Source organism: Ascidia mentula, chromosome 2 (genome assembly GCF_947561715.1).
Source record: "Ascidia mentula chromosome 2, kaAscMent1.1, whole genome shotgun sequence".
Lineage (NCBI taxonomy): Eukaryota > Metazoa > Chordata > Ascidiacea > Phlebobranchia > Ascidiidae > Ascidia > Ascidia mentula.
Window position 1 is genome coordinate 12,530,664 of NC_138567.1, and position 21,564 is coordinate 12,552,227.

Sequence of the window (21,564 nt, forward strand, 5' to 3'; positions counted from 1 at the left end):
TCTCTAAAACTAACTCCAATTTTAACCTTCATAACAAAAAGCATGAAAAACGTAGACATTCACAGATTTGGAGCGGAGAGGAACTTGGTGATATTACACACACTACGCTAAAGCACAGCGATGCTTTTTACGTCGTATGCCACCGCAGTCACCTTGTTTGCATTTTAAACAGAGCGTTGCTGTGCCAGTATGGGTAACGCAATGTTCAATGGGCTTCACTGTTCCACAACTGACAGCGATTTGTCACTCGATTAAACATGAAAATAATTAGAAAACTGCTTATTTGAACAAATGTAAGTCCACTTTTGTCTATGTTTACAACTAAGTTATATTTTGCATATTCACCAACAGCGGAAGAAAAATATTGTGTCACACACTGACACATAATAGCCTGTTATTACTATTCCACTGAGAAGGGTTATCAGGGTTTCCCAGCCTTTTTAGCGTCTTCACTACGTTTAACGATAATCATACAGCCTGCGACCCTGCTTTAGTCTCTCCTCATTTATTTAAAAAGAACTGACATATGTTAATGCCTACGTGAACTCTGTAACAGTGTGGGTAACTTTTTTGTGGTTGAATGCTTAACAACTCTCATCATTGAGACTATTTGGCTTAGTTCTTTTCCATACGGCTATCACCACTCTATTTTTGAACAGTAACTCTGTCTAAACAATGCAATTGTCGGCAACTCGATACGACTATTTCCTGCACACTAAGAACAAATTAGTTTTGTTTGGTGGCAAAGTGAATTTTGATGTTTCGGGATTTAATGAAATCCATTGCAACCCCAGGTTGTGAAACGTTCGGGTGAACGTAGCGTAACTTGTCTTTCGTTACGTAACTATAGCTGTATGCTTACGTAACGTATCAACTCCATACAGAAAAATGCGACAGTCAAATTTCTTAGTGGAAATAATAGCAATTGTCCTATTTGTCCCTCGAGTCCACAGCTGTCTGGCAACTTTTCGACAAAAAAACAGCAAATCAAACCATACATTTCGCATTTTTCTGTCTTCAATTCGAAAATGACGATGATGAAAACGCAAGAAAGGTCCTGTTGGGAAATGAGTTCTGCGAAACACGCAAGTAACGACCGGTGCAAAATTAAAGGAACAGCAAGATTAAGGGCATGATATTATGATCAGAAATGTGAAACCGGAAGGGAGCTTACAATCAACTATCAGAACGAACAATTGGAAATACACAAGATAGTCATATAAAGGGCATGATGTAAAGATGGTGCAAAATTAGCAATCGGATCAAAGTAAAAGTTGCGATTCGTGTTTATTTCATGAACAGTCAAAAGAATGCCGGCAAAAAGACAGTTTTGATTGTGCCTCTAAGTGATATGCGTTTGGTTAACCACCGGTTAGTCATTGTGCAAATAATGGCAACGCTTTTAGCTATGAGCTATCGGAACACGAATGTATTCAACAAAAGATTTTTCTTCTCCACACTAAGCGTCCGCTGCACACGCACAGTTTGTCTCCGCGCAAACGACAATTTGTTTTGAAAAGTGGGTACAAAAATATGTTTTTAAGAAGTATTTGAGTAAGATATAGTGTTCAGTATCTGTGGCATTGCGTGAGGCGACATTACAAGAATTATGTGTGGAACTGCATTAAGAATTAACAAAATGTTGAGTAACATGGACGTAAATTTTGATCAAGCAAATAGATTTGAAGCCAAACCGAAGAATGACAACAAAACATCCCCTCACAGTACAACGCTATGTAGGACTAACAGGAGATCAATACCGCCATAGTGAGTTAAGTGCAAGCCTAGGACTGTTTACGTAATGCCCAAAACTTTTAAGCGCAAATCATGCAATAGTGTTAATTTGGGGAGTTACAAAAGTAAACAGGGTACTGATAAGTTAAGAGTGAAGCAAAAAAATAAAATATTTTGATGCGTTTGTGCAAGGTAGTGAGGACCCACAGTATTTAGCGGTATTTTAGTAAAATTAAGGATTGATCGGATATCGAAATATGCCGCTTGTTTGAAAATCCTCATTTTGTACAGACAGGTGTAACGAAAAGAAAAAGTGTGAGTTTATATTCGCGAGACCTATGTTGCTACAAAAAAAAAACATTGAATGTACGTGTGCGTGAAGGTCTGGCAATGAGGAGCAATTTCGCAATTGAAGAAACACTAAGATTCACACGCAAGTCAGCATACGAACATTATGCAGGCAACATAACCTAAAAGCTACACCTTCGGTCGCATTGCCAAAGGGAATAGGCATCAGTAACTCGTCACGTCCTACGCAAAATCTATAGGTGAAACGCTATATCGACAACGACCCCAACATAGGGTAACCATGGAACATTAAAATGGTAGTGGAACGTCCTAAGTGCCTTGAGTATACAGAGCCGCAATATGCAGAAGGAATTCGAGGAATATGCGGTTACTGGGTGTCCTGCTTCTTCACGGTTTTCCGTTTTTTCCCGCTCAGCGTTCGGCTTCGCATGGAGCTTATCTGGCCTGGGAGACCGAAGCATCCTTTTCGTAGCAAAACCTGAAGGGTGTGAACAAATGGTGAAGAAAAACGAAGGAAAAATTGAACATGTGTGCATAAATATGCAGGCAAACCGGTAATAATCTTGTGTTGTATTCCGCTGTGCGTCCACACTAACAAAATTGTTTCTCAAGCGAATAAATTTGTACATTTTGTTACCAGAAGTCCTTTTTTTTACAGTCACCAGCTGCAATTATGGGACCTTACAGATCTAACCTTTTCAAAACTTGTCTACTTCGGTCTATTTTGAAAAGGTGGTAAAAGGAATAAAACGCACAGCAGGAAACTGGTTCAGCACACAAGGATTTTTGATGCTGACAATTTAATTGAAAAAAGTAGGCAGTGACGTTGCCCACAATTCTACCCGCAACTTACCTGCGCGTTAAACTTCGCAGCTTCGAGCCCTTCGGCCACAAGTTCGTTAAGATGGACGGAGTAGCCTTCCGATATCAACTGCAAGAAAATTCCTCATATTAGATTTATTTCGGCTCAAAGGGCGACAGTAAACTTACAGAGCAGTGATGGGATTGTTTTTTCGTTGCCTTGCCAACCACGTAAATGCGGTGCGGGGCAAGACCGAGTTGGGAGTAGACTGCGATGTCTTTGCTCGAACCGTAACCGGCTGAATAGCTCAGCTTGTACTGAAAAAGAATACGTTTTGATGGTGAGCACGACAGGTTTGGGCATATCAAACACGGTATAGAGATTTATTAATTCCAGTAATATAGAAACATGCATTGTAACGCAATAGTATCTTATGAAATAAATTTCAAAATTTTGAGAATGATAAATCCGAAGGCGAAAACAATACATGTCCACAGTGAAATTTTGCAGAGTGTAATTTTTAGGTTTTAAACAAATCCCTGTGTTGTTTTAAAAACGCACTTCAGAAATTTAACGAAAAATCCAACAATTAGAGCATCAGTTAAACTGCCTTAAAAAAAATCGTTTGTAACAACCAAAAAATTTTTGTATGAAAATGCCACAACACAACCAAAACGCCCGAAAAATTGGCCATTTTTGTTGTGGGCATGGAAACGGGTTAATTGCAACTGAGCCCATACCTCGGTCATGAGATTTTTCAGCAGAATTGTTTTTTGTTTCATCGGGTCGTGAGTTAAACCGTCGCTGAACCAAACCAACCCGTGTGGAAAGTTGTGTTGCGCTAACCACGTCACCACCCGCTGTTTCTGCATGTCCGGTCGCGCCGTGACGTAAATGATGACGTAGCCAAGGTCTTGCCACAGACTGTAATTGATGTTCAACACAGTTAGCCGTAATCAAAAATTTTATCCATAGCGAATATTGATACAACAGAAGGCCGCATACCCAACATAAGCTATACCTCAACGTCAAAGGGTACTATTGCAATGATCGCCATTAGAAAATGAACAATAAAGAGCAGGGTTGGTTGAACTGTTGCCATTCTCACCGTACAACGTCGACAGCACCAGCTCGCACTTTGGGGTCGGAACCCATTATGGAAACACTTGCTGTGAATGAACCGTCGATGCTGAAGATGACGCAATCGGTTTGCGGGGGAAGCACCGCCAGGTAGCTGTCCGCAACCGTGTGGTCGCCTCTGAATATTTTGCATTCGTTTCAATATGTTGTATCGAATCCACCCATACGGGTTATTTTTAGAAAAATATTTTCAAGAAATTTTAAAGGATGTTTTATTGTAGAAGGTCAATTCGCAAATAAAAAAAATGTAGCCACGTTACGCCTTGTTCATTTGTTTTCAGCTCGTAAGGCGGAGCAACCATGTCACTTTTTATAAGGATGTCTGGAATTTTTCTGCTTTGTTCGTTTAACAAGGCAAGGCGACATTGAGTGTAACGCATCTTGTATGAAAAATCAATAATTATTGGACAAGCCGTGTAGAGCCACGAAAGCCGACAATATCCTTTTGTTTTTTGTTGCAGTCTTAAGTTCATACCGCTAACGACCCATTTACACGCGATAAGTCAGTATACTTTAGAGAGTCAGAAAAACAGCTATGGACCAAAATAAGCACAGTACAGGTCTATGCATCACCTGGCAACCATCTTCACGGGGTAGATGCCCAGTCCCAACCGCTTCTGTTCGGGTATTGTGTAAGTAATCTTACCGTGGTTGTTCGTCACTTCCGTGCCAAGATGAACCCACTCAGATGCAGGGGGCTGTACATAAGGTAAAGAAAGAATATTTCACTACAATCATTCGGAACAAATGTCCTTTAAAAAAGGACCAATGCAGATATGGGGGGAATGGCTGAGCTGGTATTTTGAATTTGAAACCACATTAATTTTCGGGTGAGTGGACTCGAAAATACAATGTTTGGTGGCGTTACAGAAACTAACAAACATAAATAAAAACAAATTGTTGTTCTGGGAAATAACTCTGCTTACATTCGAATATATCATTTAACAACCACCCCGAACAGTGCATTTAACTTCTATTAACAAATAACAATCGGAAAATTTAAAAGTTTTTACATTTGAATTCCCAGTCAAGTTCCAGATCAATATCGTAGCTTTAAATTTGTTAGTCGATAATAAAACAGAATCTTCAGACCCATACCGGTGTCATAATGTGAATGTCGACCTTCTCTCCGTTTAGCGTCACCATATCAAGGGGGCCATACATAAACCTCCCAGTCACAACCTGTGGACTGTTTTCCAAAGCAATCCCATCCCGAGCTCGGTGGTTGGAAGTTATATTCTGGAACAATTTCACGCGACATTTTAATATCTGGGTTTTGTGGGAGTTGGTTTGATTCAGACTGGAAAAGCTTGTTCGTGTATCATTTACGATGGTTTGAAATGACAATGCATAAATATTCTACAGCTGCAAATCGTAAATGCCAAATTTTAATGTGATTTTTTTATTGACTATGTTAATTGGGGAAAAAGTAACAAATCAGTACTGAGGTAACTGTAGGCATCTTTTCATGCTAAAAAAATATCTTGTCTCGAAAATAAAGGGGAAGCAGCGATATTAAACAGTTTAAACGTACCCGTAATTTAACCTGAGTCCGCTTTTTGGACCACTTCTCCCTGGGAAATGGTGACACAAAGTTGGCTTCGTCTTTCCCGTCGTTTAACCGAACCCGGACGTTTTCTTTGTGAAAGATCTGACGGAGAAAACGTTCGTGAATATTTTCTGTTCAACATTTCTTCTCATAAAACGTTAGAATTTCCTACCTGGCGCAGAATGAAGGCAGCGAGATCAGCCGATTCCCAGAAGCTCGCGTGGAAGAGATGAGGGAGGGATGAGGATGGGAAGTCGGATAAAACCTCCGGGTAGAAGAGCGCGAAGTCGAGTCTTTTCTCCCCCCACCACCGTTCCGCGACTGTGACGTAACATTTACGACATTAAGATGACGTCATACAATTCGAATTAAAGCAGGAAAACACAAAAGTGTCGAGTTGGGAGTAATAATAATACGTCAACCACGATATCACTACAGCATAGAAGTCAAGGCATGTCGTCACAATCACATTCTGTTACGTCACAATACCTCTGCAGTGTGGATGATTGCATTGATCTTGAAGGCACTTAAAAACTTGGTCGTCGTCGCACGGCGAATGGTCATGCACGGGCGGTTCTGATTACGTCATGCAAACGTTAAAAAATGCGTGGCCATGGCAACATCACACTGGGAATGTTACCATTACTCAAACAACAAAAAATACTCTTTCAACAAAAAATCAAAATAAAACTCCAGCAAATTTGATAAATCAATTTGTCTGCAGAAAAACAAGCACAATATATCGAACATGACGTCATCAATGTTGCGTCACAACTTACTTTGCGCAATCGCCGAATTGGACTGATTGTCAAGGTAACCGGACGTTATGCTCCAATCGCTTGGACGCCTCGCGCCAAGCGCAGTGACGTCACTAAATGCCTCGTTGCTCGTACTGAGCAGATCGCCTGGCAACCAAGAGCACGTGATTTAATGGCCAGTGCTGATTGATGAAAATGTTCTCTTGTGTTGTTGATATGTTGTGCGAAGTTAGTTTGAAAGTAAAATGGTTTGTTGGGTCAAAAAAATCATTATTAGAGGTTAAATGATTTAAAAACTTCACTTTAACACCGCAGACCAAAGAAACCACCGACCACCGGCAAGTTAACTTAGGTGAGATTGTAGGTAAAAACACAAACCGATCGACAGGGATTGTCCATCTCCCAGAGGGAAAATGTGATAATTCGCGACGTTAATCGGAGAAAACTTCGAGAATCTGCAACAAACGTTGAGTTTGAAGGTATGATTGGACTTTGTGTTTCGACACAATGACAATCGCCACCAAACAGTGTAACCATCTGCGGAAACGTCGAGAACCCGAGGCTAAAACCGGTCAGTTTTACAAATATTCGAACTCTAGGGATAAAATTTTACTTGGCGTCCAGCAAGGGTTCGATTCTGGCTGAGGAAGGATCGCCGGCGTAGAACAGGTTGTATATTTGATGGCAAGCAGGCTGCTGTGGCGGGCTCACGTGTTCGTTTGAGAGTTGTCGCATTGCTAGTATGTAAGCCAGCGACGATCCTAAAATATTGTGGAAAAATACGGTTATGTTTGAAGTCCAAATTCGAACTGACGATTGAATTTTAGAAAGGCTGTTACTTCGACCAATTTATCAGCGGCACTGGGTCAAAAATGACGAATAGTATGTCGGGATTTCGTACAAGTAAGGACACAGAAAAACAAGCGAATATAGCGTAGAAATATATTGTGTGCGGGTGAATAGATAATATACACAGACAAATTAAATTTTTAAAACGTCTAGATGCGACATCGTCAATTCCAATTTCGGGAAACTACGAAATTTTCCCACAGGCAAGAGTAAGAACAAATTTTGAAACGACGGACACTTTATTTGTACAGAAATAAAAACCTCAAAAAAATGTACACCAACCCAACACGAAGAATTCTGTCACGTCGAACTCCAACTTATTTCCGACGTCAATAACTGATGACGTCACGCTAGCCTGAGCGTGCAACTGGGGGGTATTGGTCGTTACACTGCTCACAGATGATGATCTCTGTATCAAAAAGTGTCCTTAGTCGTGTGTTTGCAAAAGTGAAATGCTTTTTAATGGTTAGTACAAGAAAAAGCGTGCATGGAAGTGACTGGGGAAAGAAATTTCAGGCCGTATTTTTACTGAACTTGGTGTAATAAAAGGCAACCCATCCATGGTTGGCTTTCCTTCTTTGTGCATTTTTTGCCAAACGGATACTGTTAAAGAATGAATACGACAAACATAGCACAAGCATTGTGAATGTACTGAGGTTATGTACTGACGAGACAGGTTATGTGGAATATGTTCGATAATCGGTTTAGAAATCCATTTCACTCGGGATCATATGCGATCCATGGAATCTTGTTATAGACAGCAGGTTGTGCAACAGTGTAACTATCACAAACATGCGTCAAGACTCATGCAAACACTGACTGTTGCGTGGTGATGGACAGCAACATCTGTCTGCAATAAGAGACGCAAACAGTGTAAAAGTGTTGCCCTGTCGGAAGGCTCACTGACAAAGCCGATAACGTGAATAACACTGTAGGTTTTGGATCCAAGCAAGGTACAAATGACGACATGCTCGATTACGTGATCACTACGACGAGCGATGACGTCACGGCAACCTAACGCACCTCCCCGCAATATTGATCACTTAAACGTCGCACGTGCAAGGCGTGTAGCGAAGCCGGGTACAAAGTGTTCCGGTTCGCGTGGGGCTGATGGACTTCGGACCAGGGAAATCCCCCACTCAGAATGGGGGCCGCCGACCCGCGTCGGGGAAGCACCTGGCTGGGGGGGTCCCATAGTGAGGGGGCGGGCGGAGATACGCGAAAACAGGGGGAGGAGGGCAGACTTGAGGAATTGTGCAATTCGTCTTCCTGTGTTGAACGTTTCAAGAGACGTGATTTGACGAAAAACTTAACAAAACTTCTCCAGTGGATGAAGAACATATTTGGTTTGGTTTTATAACATTTACGAGTCGCCTTCACGCTGCTTACGAGAATGAAAAAACGTAGCAGCAATGACTGTTGCAACAATATGCTTCGCCAGTCAACGTTTTTTTTTCAAATAGAAGTATTTGCAGATTACTGGAATGCCTTGTAACCAGGGCTTCCACTTCCATACCGTCTTTATTTCTGGGATTTTTCTTTGTTTTAGTCCCTTCTGTACTTGCGTTCTTATTTCTATGTTGTCTTATAGATTCAACAAAGTTTTTTATCTATTGTCAACATGTTTTGTGACATCATAGAGTGTCGGCTTTCAAATAAAATAACTAGGGTCGAAAAAAATTGGAAACGTATGATAATAACACTGTGTTCGTTTCAGGATCAGAAAAAACTTTGCAGCAAATTTTTTTTCCTGTCGTGCTTATCACAAGAAAGATATCAGCCTTCTATACAACCTATCGTGCTACATGACATGGGTTTGCATAACTAGGAGAGAAAAATTGTAAATTAACTTCATTTAATTCGGTTTTTGGCTTTCGGACTCGACCAACACGAAAAAATTTTACAGGAGTACAGGAGATACAAATATTCAGCCAAGGGTTTATTTGAAAAAGTTGTATTACCGCCATTGCAACATATTTCTAAACCTTGCAGTGCAGAATAAGAACATAACTTTCAGCAAAATAGACAATGCATATATAGGAAAATTCAGTTAAATATGTAACTTAATATAGGCTGTTTCGTTCATGCAACAAATCGGTTTAAATATTTTTGCGTTTCATTCATTCAACACATAAGAAATTCCAAACCTCTTGGTTGCTGAGAGCACTTCCCCGCCGACTGCTTTGTCCGCTGTCAGCACGAAGACGAAGACGGAGCGGTGTGGCAAACTTGCACAAGAGGTCGTAAGCCAAGATGCTGCCAGCCGCGTCACCGATAACGCACACCTGCCAAGTTAGAAATGCATATGTTATTGTCAAATATAGTTTGTAAAATTGGAAGAAACGTAAATAGATTTTTTCAACATTGTGGCTTTATAGTGATATTGTGGCGGCCAAACGGCGTAGTGTAACTGTAACATCGAAATGCTGCTCTTCTGGAAAGCAATTCTTAACTTTTACTGAATGAACAGGAATTTAGAATTGCGGCTACGTGCTTCTTGCATTACAATGCACGTCACTTGCATTAAAAATGAGCGCCTGGCTTTGTGGTTTTATCGATGCTCATGTCATTTTATTTCTTCTGCGTATTGTTCATCTGCGTAATTTTTTTTTGCGTAAAATAAACATGACTTGATTTGGTTTTGATTTGAAACAGTCCATGCGGTCAAGAATTATTACAGTCAATATCCACTAACTGGGTGCAGTATTAGCAGCAAAGTTAATAAAAATATCCAATAGCTTTCAATCAGCATGCGTCGAAAAAAATCTTTAGCCAAGATAAGCAATCAATACAGAGAAGAGGTGAAAGAGGTTGATCACAAATATTGCGTCAACATTAATCTTGTCTCAGACAGAAAGGTTAGTACCAACTGTACAAGTTGATGCCACCTAAGATCAATATTCCATATAGCAGATATTGGATCGATCGCATCAATACCGACATTGGAAAAAAAATTAAAACAGAGCGTACAGTTACGTCATCGATCGAATATTAAACTTGCGTCTTGTCGCATAAAAACAATATTTTGGTCGAAATGCAACACACACGAGGTTTGGTTTAATTTCGAAACAATGCTGTTTCCCAGACAGCTCACCTGTCCTTGAAAGCCTTTTCCTTCCGAGCTGTTAAGAAAGTTGTTGTATACATTGTTGCAATTGCTCGCCAGCGATTGGATGAGGTCGTTGTAGCGTGACGACGAAGTGGTGAATAGGGACACGAGACTACTCGACACCGAGTTGCGTTCCTGTGCGCCTGAATCGCCACCGTGTGGACTGATGCTGCAAACATAAATATTGTTTAAACATGTGGAACTAAGCATTGTTTATGTGTTGCATTCTTTCTCAAGCGACGAAAATAAGAAAATGTTTAGGCTAACTTGACCGTCAGTTCGATGTTGTAGTCTTGATTTATTACAAAAGCCCCTTGACTTGTGACGTAACTGTCCTTTAGCAGTGTGACCCCACTTAGTTGAGGCCCGAACCCAAAATGCATAAGGACGCAAATGTCGCAATTTAATTGTTTTGAGCAGTGATGTAACAAAGTCCTTTTGAGGTCATTAAAAAAAAAATTAAAAATGTGGTGATAATACCAAAATTGAAATTTGGATCTTATTTAAATTAGTTAATTATGTCTCGGTACAAATCGTTACATGGAAAGAACCGCCTACCTCTACCTTAACAAAAACAGAATAGCAGTTGACAACAGAACCTTTGCCGTTTTACTAATTCAAGGCGCCGGTGTTTTTTTTCGTGACACGAAAACATCACTCGGGAAAAAAATAGCAGCGGACATTATTTGTTATTTCGACACAAGGACTCACAACACAAAATCAGCAGTTTCACCACAAACAAAGATGGCTAAAGTAATGGGTATATCATTGGGTTTACAGGCTCCGCAGCCTAGCTAGATCAGCCACTAAGTCGGAGCGAGATCTGGAAAATCTGGGCTAACCAGACCCAACGCTCTATACCACCTGAGATGAGGGAGCTCAGCGGGTTTGCTGGTTATAATGTGGTTAAGATACACCAGTGCGCAAGTTTTCATTAAACCAAACATGGTTAAAACAATGGGTGTATATGATAAATTCTTTTAATTAACGAAGCAAAACCTGGCAATTACAGAGAAACGTTGACACAACGTTATTATAGTAATATTTGAAATTGAATGGATATAAATAGTGTTTCTACTAATCTCTAGGCTTGCAGTGAATAATGCAGACAACGAAACACAAGTAATCAAAATGATCCTTCTGGTTCTTCGACATAACAACGACTCACCTTTGCAGTAGCTGAAACGCCTCACTGCACACGGCGGAACAGGGAACCAATCGGATTGCAACATGGCCGACAGCTCCTTTGTAGTGGGCATTCATAACCGTATCCATTGTGGTTTGAAGGATTTGCACATCGCTCTACCAAAACCAGGAGCAAAAGCTATTTTAAGAAGGTGCGCTGAAATCAGGGCCTATTTGGTATGGAGCTTACGCCGGCAGGGGGTGGTAATATTTGTCCGGGCATATATTTTATCCAGTCTTGAAAAAGTTTGTAACGAAAACGAGGTGTTTCATGAGTTTAAACTTGTAACCGAAATTGCACCACAATAATTTTTACACCATGATAAAAGGTCATAGGGTTTAGGTATGTTACGGGTGCATTTAAGGGTTTAAATATAGCACAACCGATGAACGCTGCGCGCCCTCTCTGCTCAAACTCAAGTCAACGCAAACGATACGTACACTGAACTTGCCCAAAACCAGAGACAACACGCACCTGTTTCGACTGCAACGACTGATTCGACGCCTCCAGGGGATTCCCCCCATGCACGACGAGGAACAGTGCGCTGATTTTGCACGGGGACGAATTGAAGTTGTTGGAGTTGGTCATGTCGTGATGCAGCTGCGAGGAAACGAGGGGTCAATTGCTGGAGTTCGAAACGAAATCGGATATAAGGTCTGGTGCGGTCGCATTCGCGCAAGTTTGTATTGTATATAGTAGTGATTCCCAATCTTTTTGTGGTTGTGTACCAATTGGAGTAAAACAATTTCGACGCTTGCCACTTAGTGAAGTAACGAACATCACTAACGATTTTTTTCAATTCGAACTATATCCGTAAACTACGGAAAGGTGCTCGCGTACCACCAGTTGGGAAACACTGGTATATAGAGTTAGCATGCGTATTGTGTAACGGCAGAGTTAAGCACATTGTTGACACTAAGGTGTAGTAGGACTGGATAGGGTAAGAGTGGCCATGTCAAGACTCAAAGGCAATAGATTAATTGCGCTTTTGTATTTAATTCATGTGATCACAAAAGGAAATGCGACCCGGGGTGTTTGTGTTTTTTTGGATCGTTTAGTTGTCCACCTACATTCACACAATTAGTAATCAACAGTAATTGGCCTACTTTTGTATCATATTTTCTGTGCGGCACAATTGTTACCACGTCGCAATACTGCTGGTCAGGGTTTTTCACACATGTTTGTAACCTACTAACTATAATAGATAAGACATTAAAACTCTTCTAAACAGGAAAGCCAAGGTTATTATGCCGTTAATCATCCTTCGTACACATAATAGCCTTGGCTATCTTGGTTAGAATAGTTAACTCCAAGTTTTTTGCACCCTTTCAACAAAAACGACCACAACGCAAGTTATCACACAGTAAATCAATGGCGCAAAACACAAATGTATTTTTGTTCGTACCTCCTCAGCTGCGTAATCGTGGTCGTTATCTAAGCTGCTCTGGTGTTCCACATCCGCTGGAACCGTTCCTGAAACCCAAAACAAAAGCACGTTTAACGCCTGACGAATTCAACGAAGCGAAGTCAAGTTTTCGAAACAGATTCTACAATGCAAGAAGAATGCAATGCTTTCAAACCGGATGACACGAAGAGAATTGTGCCTGGAACGAACAGGCAATCCGGTTTGAACTTTCTGCCTTTTCCTATCAAACCATTGTTTATGTATTGTTTTCCTCAAGCGACAAAACTAAGAAACCGTTTTAGGCTAATTTGAACGGTAAGTCCTTGCAGTCTTGATTAATTTCAATTCCTCCTGTGACGTAACTGTCCATAGCTGCGTGATTCAAATTTGTAATCGGACCTTACAGAGTTGAGGCCCAAAAACAAAAATACAAAAGTGGCATTTTGATTGTTGTTAGCAGTTGTGATTCTGCGAAGCCCTTTGTCTGCATAAAATAGGTGACGTGACTGACGTCATCGCACGTCCATAAAACAAGGTGGAATTACGACAGAACTCTGTAGCAGAGTTTAAATTACCAGCACCATTCGTTCAAACCCAAGCCCGTTTCATTCAACTGGTTTCACTTATGTGTAAGTTGCATACAGATGGCCACTGTTTCGACCCATAAGGTCTCATCTCTGTATCTGGTGTTACTATCAGAAGACTTTGCTGGCCAAAAGGCCAAGCAAAGACTTCCACGTTGTGGTGACTATTTTTTTAATACACCGTTAAGAACATGCTTTCAATGTAAAGCATTTTTTGGTCAGTATTAATTTTCATGGAATCACGAACAAAATTATCCAGTTTCTTCCAAAAGAAAACACATCTTTCCAAATATAGGCTCACTTGATACTTCTTTGAATTTTAAGGATAATATATTCAGTTTTGCTGAGCACAAATAGGTGAACGCGTACCTTGGGCGGTTAAATTTTCCTCTGAGCTTCCCCACTTGTATATGGAAAGCGAATGTAGAGGGCTCGATAGCTCGAAGTCATCTACAAAAGAAAGGATATTGTTTGTTCACATGTGCGGGTCAATACTTTTGTACGCGATAATCATCTGGATCTCATCTTAAATACCACAATGTAAGCCTGCTTTGGATTACAATTTTGATAGGAATATATTAACAATGGGTTTACGCCAGCGTGATTCAACTTGTAATCGGTCAAACATTTTTACAAGAATGATTCCATATGTTAATCCCAATCCGGTTCCCAGGCAACAAGATGACGGTGAGTGGTTTTAAATTTCAGAAATTGTTTGCAAACTTTGCATATACCACAAAGTGAAATTGCATACTTGTCCCAAAAACCAACGACAAGCGGTTAGAGACGTAGTATTTTGTTGGACGAATGTTTCTGTATTTCAGATCAACAAATTTATGTCACACGTTTCCAGTTAATTAAGCGTGCGTTGATTCAATCCGTGCTTAAGAGGTAAAAATTTCACTGAAAAGCAATTAAGAAGTCGCACCATATCACGTTGTGGGAAGTGCCCTTTGTCTAAATATACATGGGAAGTGATAAAATTTTGCTCCGTTAACCATGTTTTGTAACGATATAGATTAGTGATTTTTAACTGCGGATCTCACCCATCTTCATTGCGACACCCATTGTACTGTGAAATGAAAATATCAACGTGTTTTTCCCATAGAACAACTAAAAATTGGCGAACAACACAAGTGTTCGCAATAAATTGCTCTTCACATTTCCGTTGCGGTTTTGTTGTTGTCACTCCACATTACAAGGATTGTTTTAAACAATTCTTGGTCTGTTTTTGAATTGTGCCTCCCTTTGGAAACATAACTTGGGTTTTTGGCAATTGGATTAAGCACTAAAAATGTCTAAATCCAATGATACAGAACATAACATTACAAAACCATGATATAGTCATGAAAATCTCCGATCCAAAACCACTACCACCAGTTCGACATAACAAAATATTCCAATGTAAATCTACCCACACCACCATAATCTTGCCGTACCTTTGTAATTACTTTTAAAAGGGTGTAAGCAGGAAACACCGCCCCTTGTGCCAAAACACAGCGCTCCGGCGTAAGGAAAATGAGCGATAGGGGGCCTCCAGCGGATCGATCAATGACGTTGGCGTAATGCAATCAGAGTCGGCGAGCGCAAATCCGAAATGTCAATCCGATACTGGGGAGCGCTTGTCAATCAAACACACCGCTAATTCGCTGCTGGGGCCAAACTAAACAGCGTTTAAGCGTCGGCGGACCACTGTGGCATGTCGTCGTCCCACAGCGCGAGGTTTAATGCATTTGTCGCTCAGAGGTTCGCTGCCCTTACGGGGACAGAGGTGATGTAGGAGATTTATTCGGCTTTTTGGGGATTTATGTGCAGTTATAACAACAGTGCGAGTTTACGAGTTAATAAATCACCCTATGTGATAATAAAAAATTTCACTTGAGATTAAGAGGATGTCTCAGAAAGTGTTTTTAGAATTTTAGTTTATGCTGTTTTCATCAATAAACAATAATAATTATTGCGCTGGAAAAGTAGGAATGCACGTCTTGGCCTCAATTATTGATTTTTTATTAAATTGCGAAATTTTGAAAATACAGTTGACGGAGGTTGTCTGTAACACTTACTTAAATAACAAAAATCGATGTAGGACAATCAATGGCGAACACGTGCCCTTTTTATTCAAACACCAAAGTCAAACAAGAAAAGATCCAAATTTCACTGCACTCAGATTTTATATAACCTAAATGAATAGATGCTACATGCAACATGATTACAATAAAACAAAAACATCAACCATTAGATACTGCGCAGGATTCATCCGTTGAGCACAACATACCAGATACATGGCTTAAAAATACGACTCAGTCACGCTCATACAACAACTAACCTGACGCATCAAAGAACTCGTCATCATCGGATGACACATCAGTGCTGTCACGTCGTATTCCCTCCAGCTTCACGTCGACGTATCCTGTCAACGCACAGTGCAAATAAACCACAAGTAATGTATGTTGTTTTGAAAGGTCCGAAAGCAATTGGTCGACCTTGGGTGCCCGTATCGGCAATATCGATCGGTTGTAAACGTATGCAAAGCCTGCAGTTTTTGGCCGTGTTTTGCTCTTCTTTTTAAACCGGGGTCGAAATGCAAGGGCAAGGGAGCATAAAATTGCACTTTCGTTGTCGCGAGAATAATGTGTTAATAGAAGCCACGGGTTGGCGTTGCTGATTTGCAGCAATAAATGAACGTGTTGTTTATTGTTGTTACTCCCTTTATAGCACGATAATCGAGAAGTGCGACGCACACTTTTACATGGTAACATTGCAGCACTGAGAGGTGTGCAGAAAAAAATTTAACGATTGGTTGTTAAACAATTGATGATCGTAGAATTTGAATGTAGTAAAATATTTGCTGGTGGTGGCAGACGTAATTACCCAAATATATGCAATTTTCCAATCAGACCACCATGTCAAAATACATAGGCAATAATGTTGCGCATCTTTTACCCGCGTGGAGGCAGATCCCAGAACAAAAGCGAACAACTCATGGCACCATCCGCACCCATGGGACATACTACTACTGTTAATTTTAAACTAAGTTGTTGAAATACTCTTTCGGCAAAACAACAAACCTACGTCGATACAAACTATTCCCAGGAATTGACGTCAGTTATAAAACCAGGACACAATTCGTTGCATATTCCGTGAAGTAAATTTCGTAATCGGACCAACGTGTGCTAATAAAATCCGAATAATTTGAAAAAGCCACCCTGACACCCATCCTCTCGTTGAACGCCAGTTTGACAAGCGGATATTGTCAAAGAGGAGCCAAAAATAAACATGCTGTTTGAATTGATCAGATCGATTATTTGGTGGACTTGTAGGAAATTGTGTGCTGGTGCATGTTGTCACGTTTACATTTCAAAATGAGTTTTGGTGTGCTGGCATTTAAAAACATCCTAACAACGGGTATTACAAAAAAAATAATTTTATACAATTTGATGACGTACGTTATGAAGGAAACCGAATGGTTGTTGAAAAACAGCAATTGGAAATAACAAGATTACTTTAACCACACGGAGCATCACATGAATCAAATTATTACGAGTTGGTTTAAATTTTTCAAAACATTTAAATTCCCTATGACTGTTGAATACGTAAACAATAAGTTTTCACAGATATAATAACTCTATGCTAAAAACGTGCATTATGACAAAAAACAGACCAACTAAGCACAATAGGACAAAAGAAAACATACCATCTTTGTTGTTGCCCTGCTTGCTTCTGGTGGAAAACATGGAACTGGATGAGTAGCGCCGTACTCCAGTTTTTCGTCTATGACCTTTATATCAAAATTTCAACATGAATAAACTGCACAGTTGTTGCAATGAACTGCACAGTTATAACACAGCAACCTGCTTATGAATCGGAAAACACCTCCACACTTTTTATTTCCTGGAAATTCTTAATGATGAAAAACCGTTTCAAATAAAAAATGCTAAAAACAGGATCTTCCTGGACTGGTATAATCACTTTACTGCATTTAACCCTTACAACTCCCTAAACAGCCTATCATTTTAATTCACATGATCTATAAATATCTGTGTTTTAGGATTATTACGCTGTAAATTTATGTAATTCTTTTTAAATTAAGTCCTATGCTGACTGAAATATTTTTGCCCTAAACTTCCTTTTGAACAGTTAGGTTAAGTCCAACATGGCCAATCAATGTATTGATCCACTGTGTAAGTGGCTGTGTTGAAGAATGCTTTGAAGTTTAATACCTTTGCAGCTATTCTTGTGAAACAATGATCAATAAAAGCGTAACCTAACAAATTGTTTGTAGTTGTCTTGTCTCACAAAGTTCAATTTTGTCTGCATATATTCCCTCAAAAAATACCATATTTGCCTACTCCCTGAAAAGGCCGAAAATAGGCTGAAAAGGAACCTGAACAATGGGCTCTGCTAAATTGTCTGTCACTTGGCTTTGAAAGGCAGGATAATGTAAAAAAGAGAAAAAATGTAATTATGTAAATCCTACGTACAGTTCTCTAATCTCCTCAACAAAACACAGTTTTTAGTGAATATTTTATATCCTGTGAACTTCAGCAACAAATACATCAACGTAGACATTAAAAATTTGTAGTTACTGTTTATTAAGCAGTTCAATCACATTTTGCTTACTTGATTTACTGCTAAAAATATAGGAAGAGCCTGAACTTCTTCTTGAGTTTGTATTGGGGTCAGTTGAATCTTGCTTGAGAGCTGTAATTTCTATTGTTGGTGTGTCAGGCTATAAAAAGGAAAATTACGATAAATAGAGATCAGACATTAACATAGAATTGATAAATAATGATATAAATGGTTTGTTTAATGTGTATACTTAAAGATTGTTATAATAGTAATGTAATTTGCATGCATAACAAATAATTGTGAAACTATACGTTTTTTGATGTGGACTTCAGCAGTGGTATACCAGTATTTGAAATCCACAAAAATAAACCTGCATTTATGTTCATTTCCTACCTTGTGGTTGTAATAATCATCATCTTCATCCTCCGTATCATCAGAAGCAACAGTACCAAACTTCAGTTGTAACGCTAGCTGAGTTTCTTTTTCAAGTCTTCGAATGTCTTGTATTGTGAGTCCATGCCACTCGTCTTGCCAACACCAGGCCTGCTTATGAGCACGGAGCATCACCTTCCTTAAGCCTGTGCAGCCATACATGAATAATGCATTTGATCCTACATTTGGTAGAATTTAAAGTCACAAGCCATGCGGGTCAAAGCACTTTAAAACTGCGAGAATCAATATCTACAAAGTGATGGTCACTGACCATATCTGAAATGTTGAAATCTGATTTACCAGACATTACAATGGATACATTAAATAGGTGAAAAATACAAAACCAAACAGTTCTCTGAACAAATGTAAAATAGCAAAGCTATGAAATTTTAGTGCCTTGTAATATGATCACTGATGCCTGGATCCCATTGAAGCAAAACCAAATAGTAACCAAAATCAAAAATTTGAAGTAAAAAAACAGTTTGCCAACAAAGGCAAAATACAAAGTCATGTAGCAAGAGATTGTGGCAGACTCAATGAATTTAAAATTATTAGGACTGTAAATCTGGTTAATACTCCAGGGACCAGTTAGGCAGGCAATAACATATTTAATTTGTTGTAAACAACACCACATCAAGGCAGTGACAAGCAAGTTTATTCTGCAATCGCCGAAGTTGTACCTGTGTCGTGTATGAATTTTTCAATTTTTGACTGCATTCCCCAGTATTTAAATTCCACCTGAAAAAAAAGCAATCTTCAAAATAACCAGGTGGATGTTTAGATGAATAAATATTACATATAGCAAAGAGCCATAATATAATTATTGTGCTATATGCAGTAGTGCACACAAACAACAAAGACAAACCACTGCGGAGCACCTTTCAGCCAAAAAAATAAAGACTACCTTGCACATTTTGTAGGCACACATGATTGGGTGAGATAATTCCGTTGGATTTTTTTTTATTTGCGCCAGCCAGTCATCATTCAAGGGCCCAGATCCTGTTTTCTTGGATTTGTAAAACTTTGGATCTTCCTCTTTTTTGTAATCGCTCACTTGTTCCTTGACAATGTCAATTTCGTCTGGAAAGAAGAAAAGCACGTTGACATTTAAAGCCAAAAACTAGTTAAAACTTCATCACGTACCAACCACTCTACCACGGAGTTCTGCTTGTGATAAGTTAAAAACATTATTTTGACTTCCAACATCATCATAATATCGCGTTTCAATGTCAATTGAAAACTTCTCTACAAACGGGCATGTATATCTTGTCCGAGTGTAGGGGTAGGCATTCCAAGCTTCTTCCTCAACAATCAGAGCATCTTTAGGCAAAATAGCCACAAGCCACCCTGAAGGTTGTAAAATATATGTAAAATGGGAGAATTAACAGTATAAAACATAAGGCAGTATCGTGGTGAAATTACATAACTAAATAAGCACCAGAAACAAGCAGACCTTTTAACAAAGGTGCAACAAAGGATTGTAGGCAGTCGAAAACAATCTAATTTGGTGTAACAATATCCTTAATATTAATATAATCCAAGGAAATAAAACAAAATTTCTTCTCATATGTCACTTAATAATAGGACATTTGAGCCTTCATTCCCACAAACGATATTGATGGCTGCTGGCAGCGTTTTTTCAGAACATAATATTTTAGACTTGACGGCATTTTGACAAGGATATACCAAACAAATAAATTTACACTTTGTGCAGCTACTATGCTTTTGAGAAAGAAGTGCAATAGTATTCCACTAACAATTGAAAATTTTAATAACACACTATTGCAAACAATGAAGTTCATATGTATATGAAATCATTGAAGGTGTCAAAGAAAAAACGATTCGAAACATTTAAAGATTAGAATGCATTATAAAGTATAATTTCAGGAAACAAATTTGCATTGGGTAAGGTTAAAGCAAAAGTAGAAACACACAAGCACAGACATGCAAATAACTCATTTATAAATGCCGTCCACACTAACCCGGTATGTGTTTTCCGATATGATAAACTTTCTGTGTGTGCTGCCCATCACCCCCTGGACCATCGGTATAAGGCTGGTTTTCAATTATTTCCACCCCACTTTCTGTACCTTGACTTTCTTCTCTGCTCTTCTTCTGCAAATATATTACTCTTACATTTAAATATGTTGTTTTATGCTTTTCTTTCTGTTCCTATATCAGTTTTTTGTTTTTTTAACACCACAGCTATGCATAACAGATCTATTAATGTATTGCATTATTGGAAATAAAATTAAAACTTTGTTTTATTTTAAACCCACTTGTATCATGTATAGCTGAGCAATTCTGTATTGCTGCACACTTAGGGGCATTGGAATGCGATACTCCTTTATTAACATTTTGCTTTTTCAGCTTGGCAAACACCACCGAAAACAGGTTTACTCAACAGACACAGTTTGCCTGCTTTACTAGTTTGCAACTCTACATATTCCTGATAAAAAATGAATAACTATATAAAGTACGGTAAGTTGACTAATATAAAACTATAAAAGTTGAGCTGCAGATTCTGTTACCATTGGTCGTATATGTGAGCATATGGTGAGTTGCCTGATGCATTCATCAATCTGTTGCGTGCCTGAAACACCATAGAACAGGAAGCATGCTTTCTAGCTCAAAGGTGACTAAGTACATTAACTCGCACCGAACTTCCGCAAACACTGTGTTTCTGTCTAGGCAAAAGTCATCGCGCATTGTATGTGAGTTGTTCATCACCCGGTGTTTACGGAAGCACATCATTTAAACTTCACCTTTCGCCCACACAGCACAAACCTCTTCACATCAACTGCAAGGACTGAGTTGAAAGTTTCAGTGTTTTTGTTTATGTATGCCCTTTACCGCCGCTGGTGGTTGCCTTGTTACAAGTTAGGCAGCGTTGATTTTTCGAAAACGATGAAACATAACTTTTTGAAAAACAATCAGCACAAATAAATTAGCAAGTATGCGGTTATATACGATGTATGTACCGTACTTCCGTTGTTTGATAAAATTACGATCTGTAGGCTACACTAACTTTGGCCGACCATGTTATATATTTCTTGAAAACCAAACGCAAATGACGAGATATGGATGAAACCTCACAGGGTCTGTTCACAATATCTATTGTGTGCAAATTGATCTAAC

The 21,564-nt window shown here is 39.3% G+C and overlaps 1 protein-coding gene across 5 annotated transcripts; it reads right to left on the reverse strand.

The window, feature by feature from the left end:
• Nucleotides 1-1,006: 1,006 nt before the first annotated feature.
• LOC145890504 (membrane-associated phosphatidylinositol transfer protein 2-like) lies at nt 1,007-20,871 on the reverse strand. 5 transcript variants are annotated; one of them, XM_082981601.1, is made up of 30 exons: nt 20,706-20,871; nt 20,409-20,541; nt 19,570-19,773; nt 19,331-19,506; nt 19,107-19,164; nt 18,388-18,572; nt 18,046-18,154; nt 17,120-17,203; nt 15,752-15,835; nt 13,795-13,875; nt 12,842-12,909; nt 11,911-12,036; nt 11,419-11,552; nt 10,236-10,419; nt 9,289-9,426; nt 7,962-7,991; nt 7,424-7,550; nt 6,906-7,053; nt 6,671-6,747; nt 6,314-6,439; nt 6,024-6,110; nt 5,707-5,855; nt 5,520-5,636; nt 5,084-5,224; nt 4,559-4,683; nt 3,954-4,103; nt 3,586-3,769; nt 3,034-3,162; nt 2,897-2,974; nt 1,007-2,521 (listed from the first exon to the last, which is right to left on the reverse strand). In XM_082981601.1, exons 1-30 carry the CDS (start codon nt 20,781-20,783, stop codon nt 2,411-2,413), a joined length of 3,621 nt encoding a protein of 1,206 aa, XP_082837727.1. In that variant the 5' UTR covers nt 20,784-20,871; the 3' UTR covers nt 1,007-2,410. The 5 variants fall into 5 exon arrangements, with proteins under 5 accessions (XP_082837727.1, XP_082837724.1, XP_082837728.1 ...); XM_082981598.1 differs by lacking the exon at nt 7,962-7,991 and adding an exon at nt 8,165-8,410; XM_082981602.1 differs by lacking the exon at nt 7,962-7,991.
• Nucleotides 20,872-21,564: the final 693 nt, after the last annotated feature.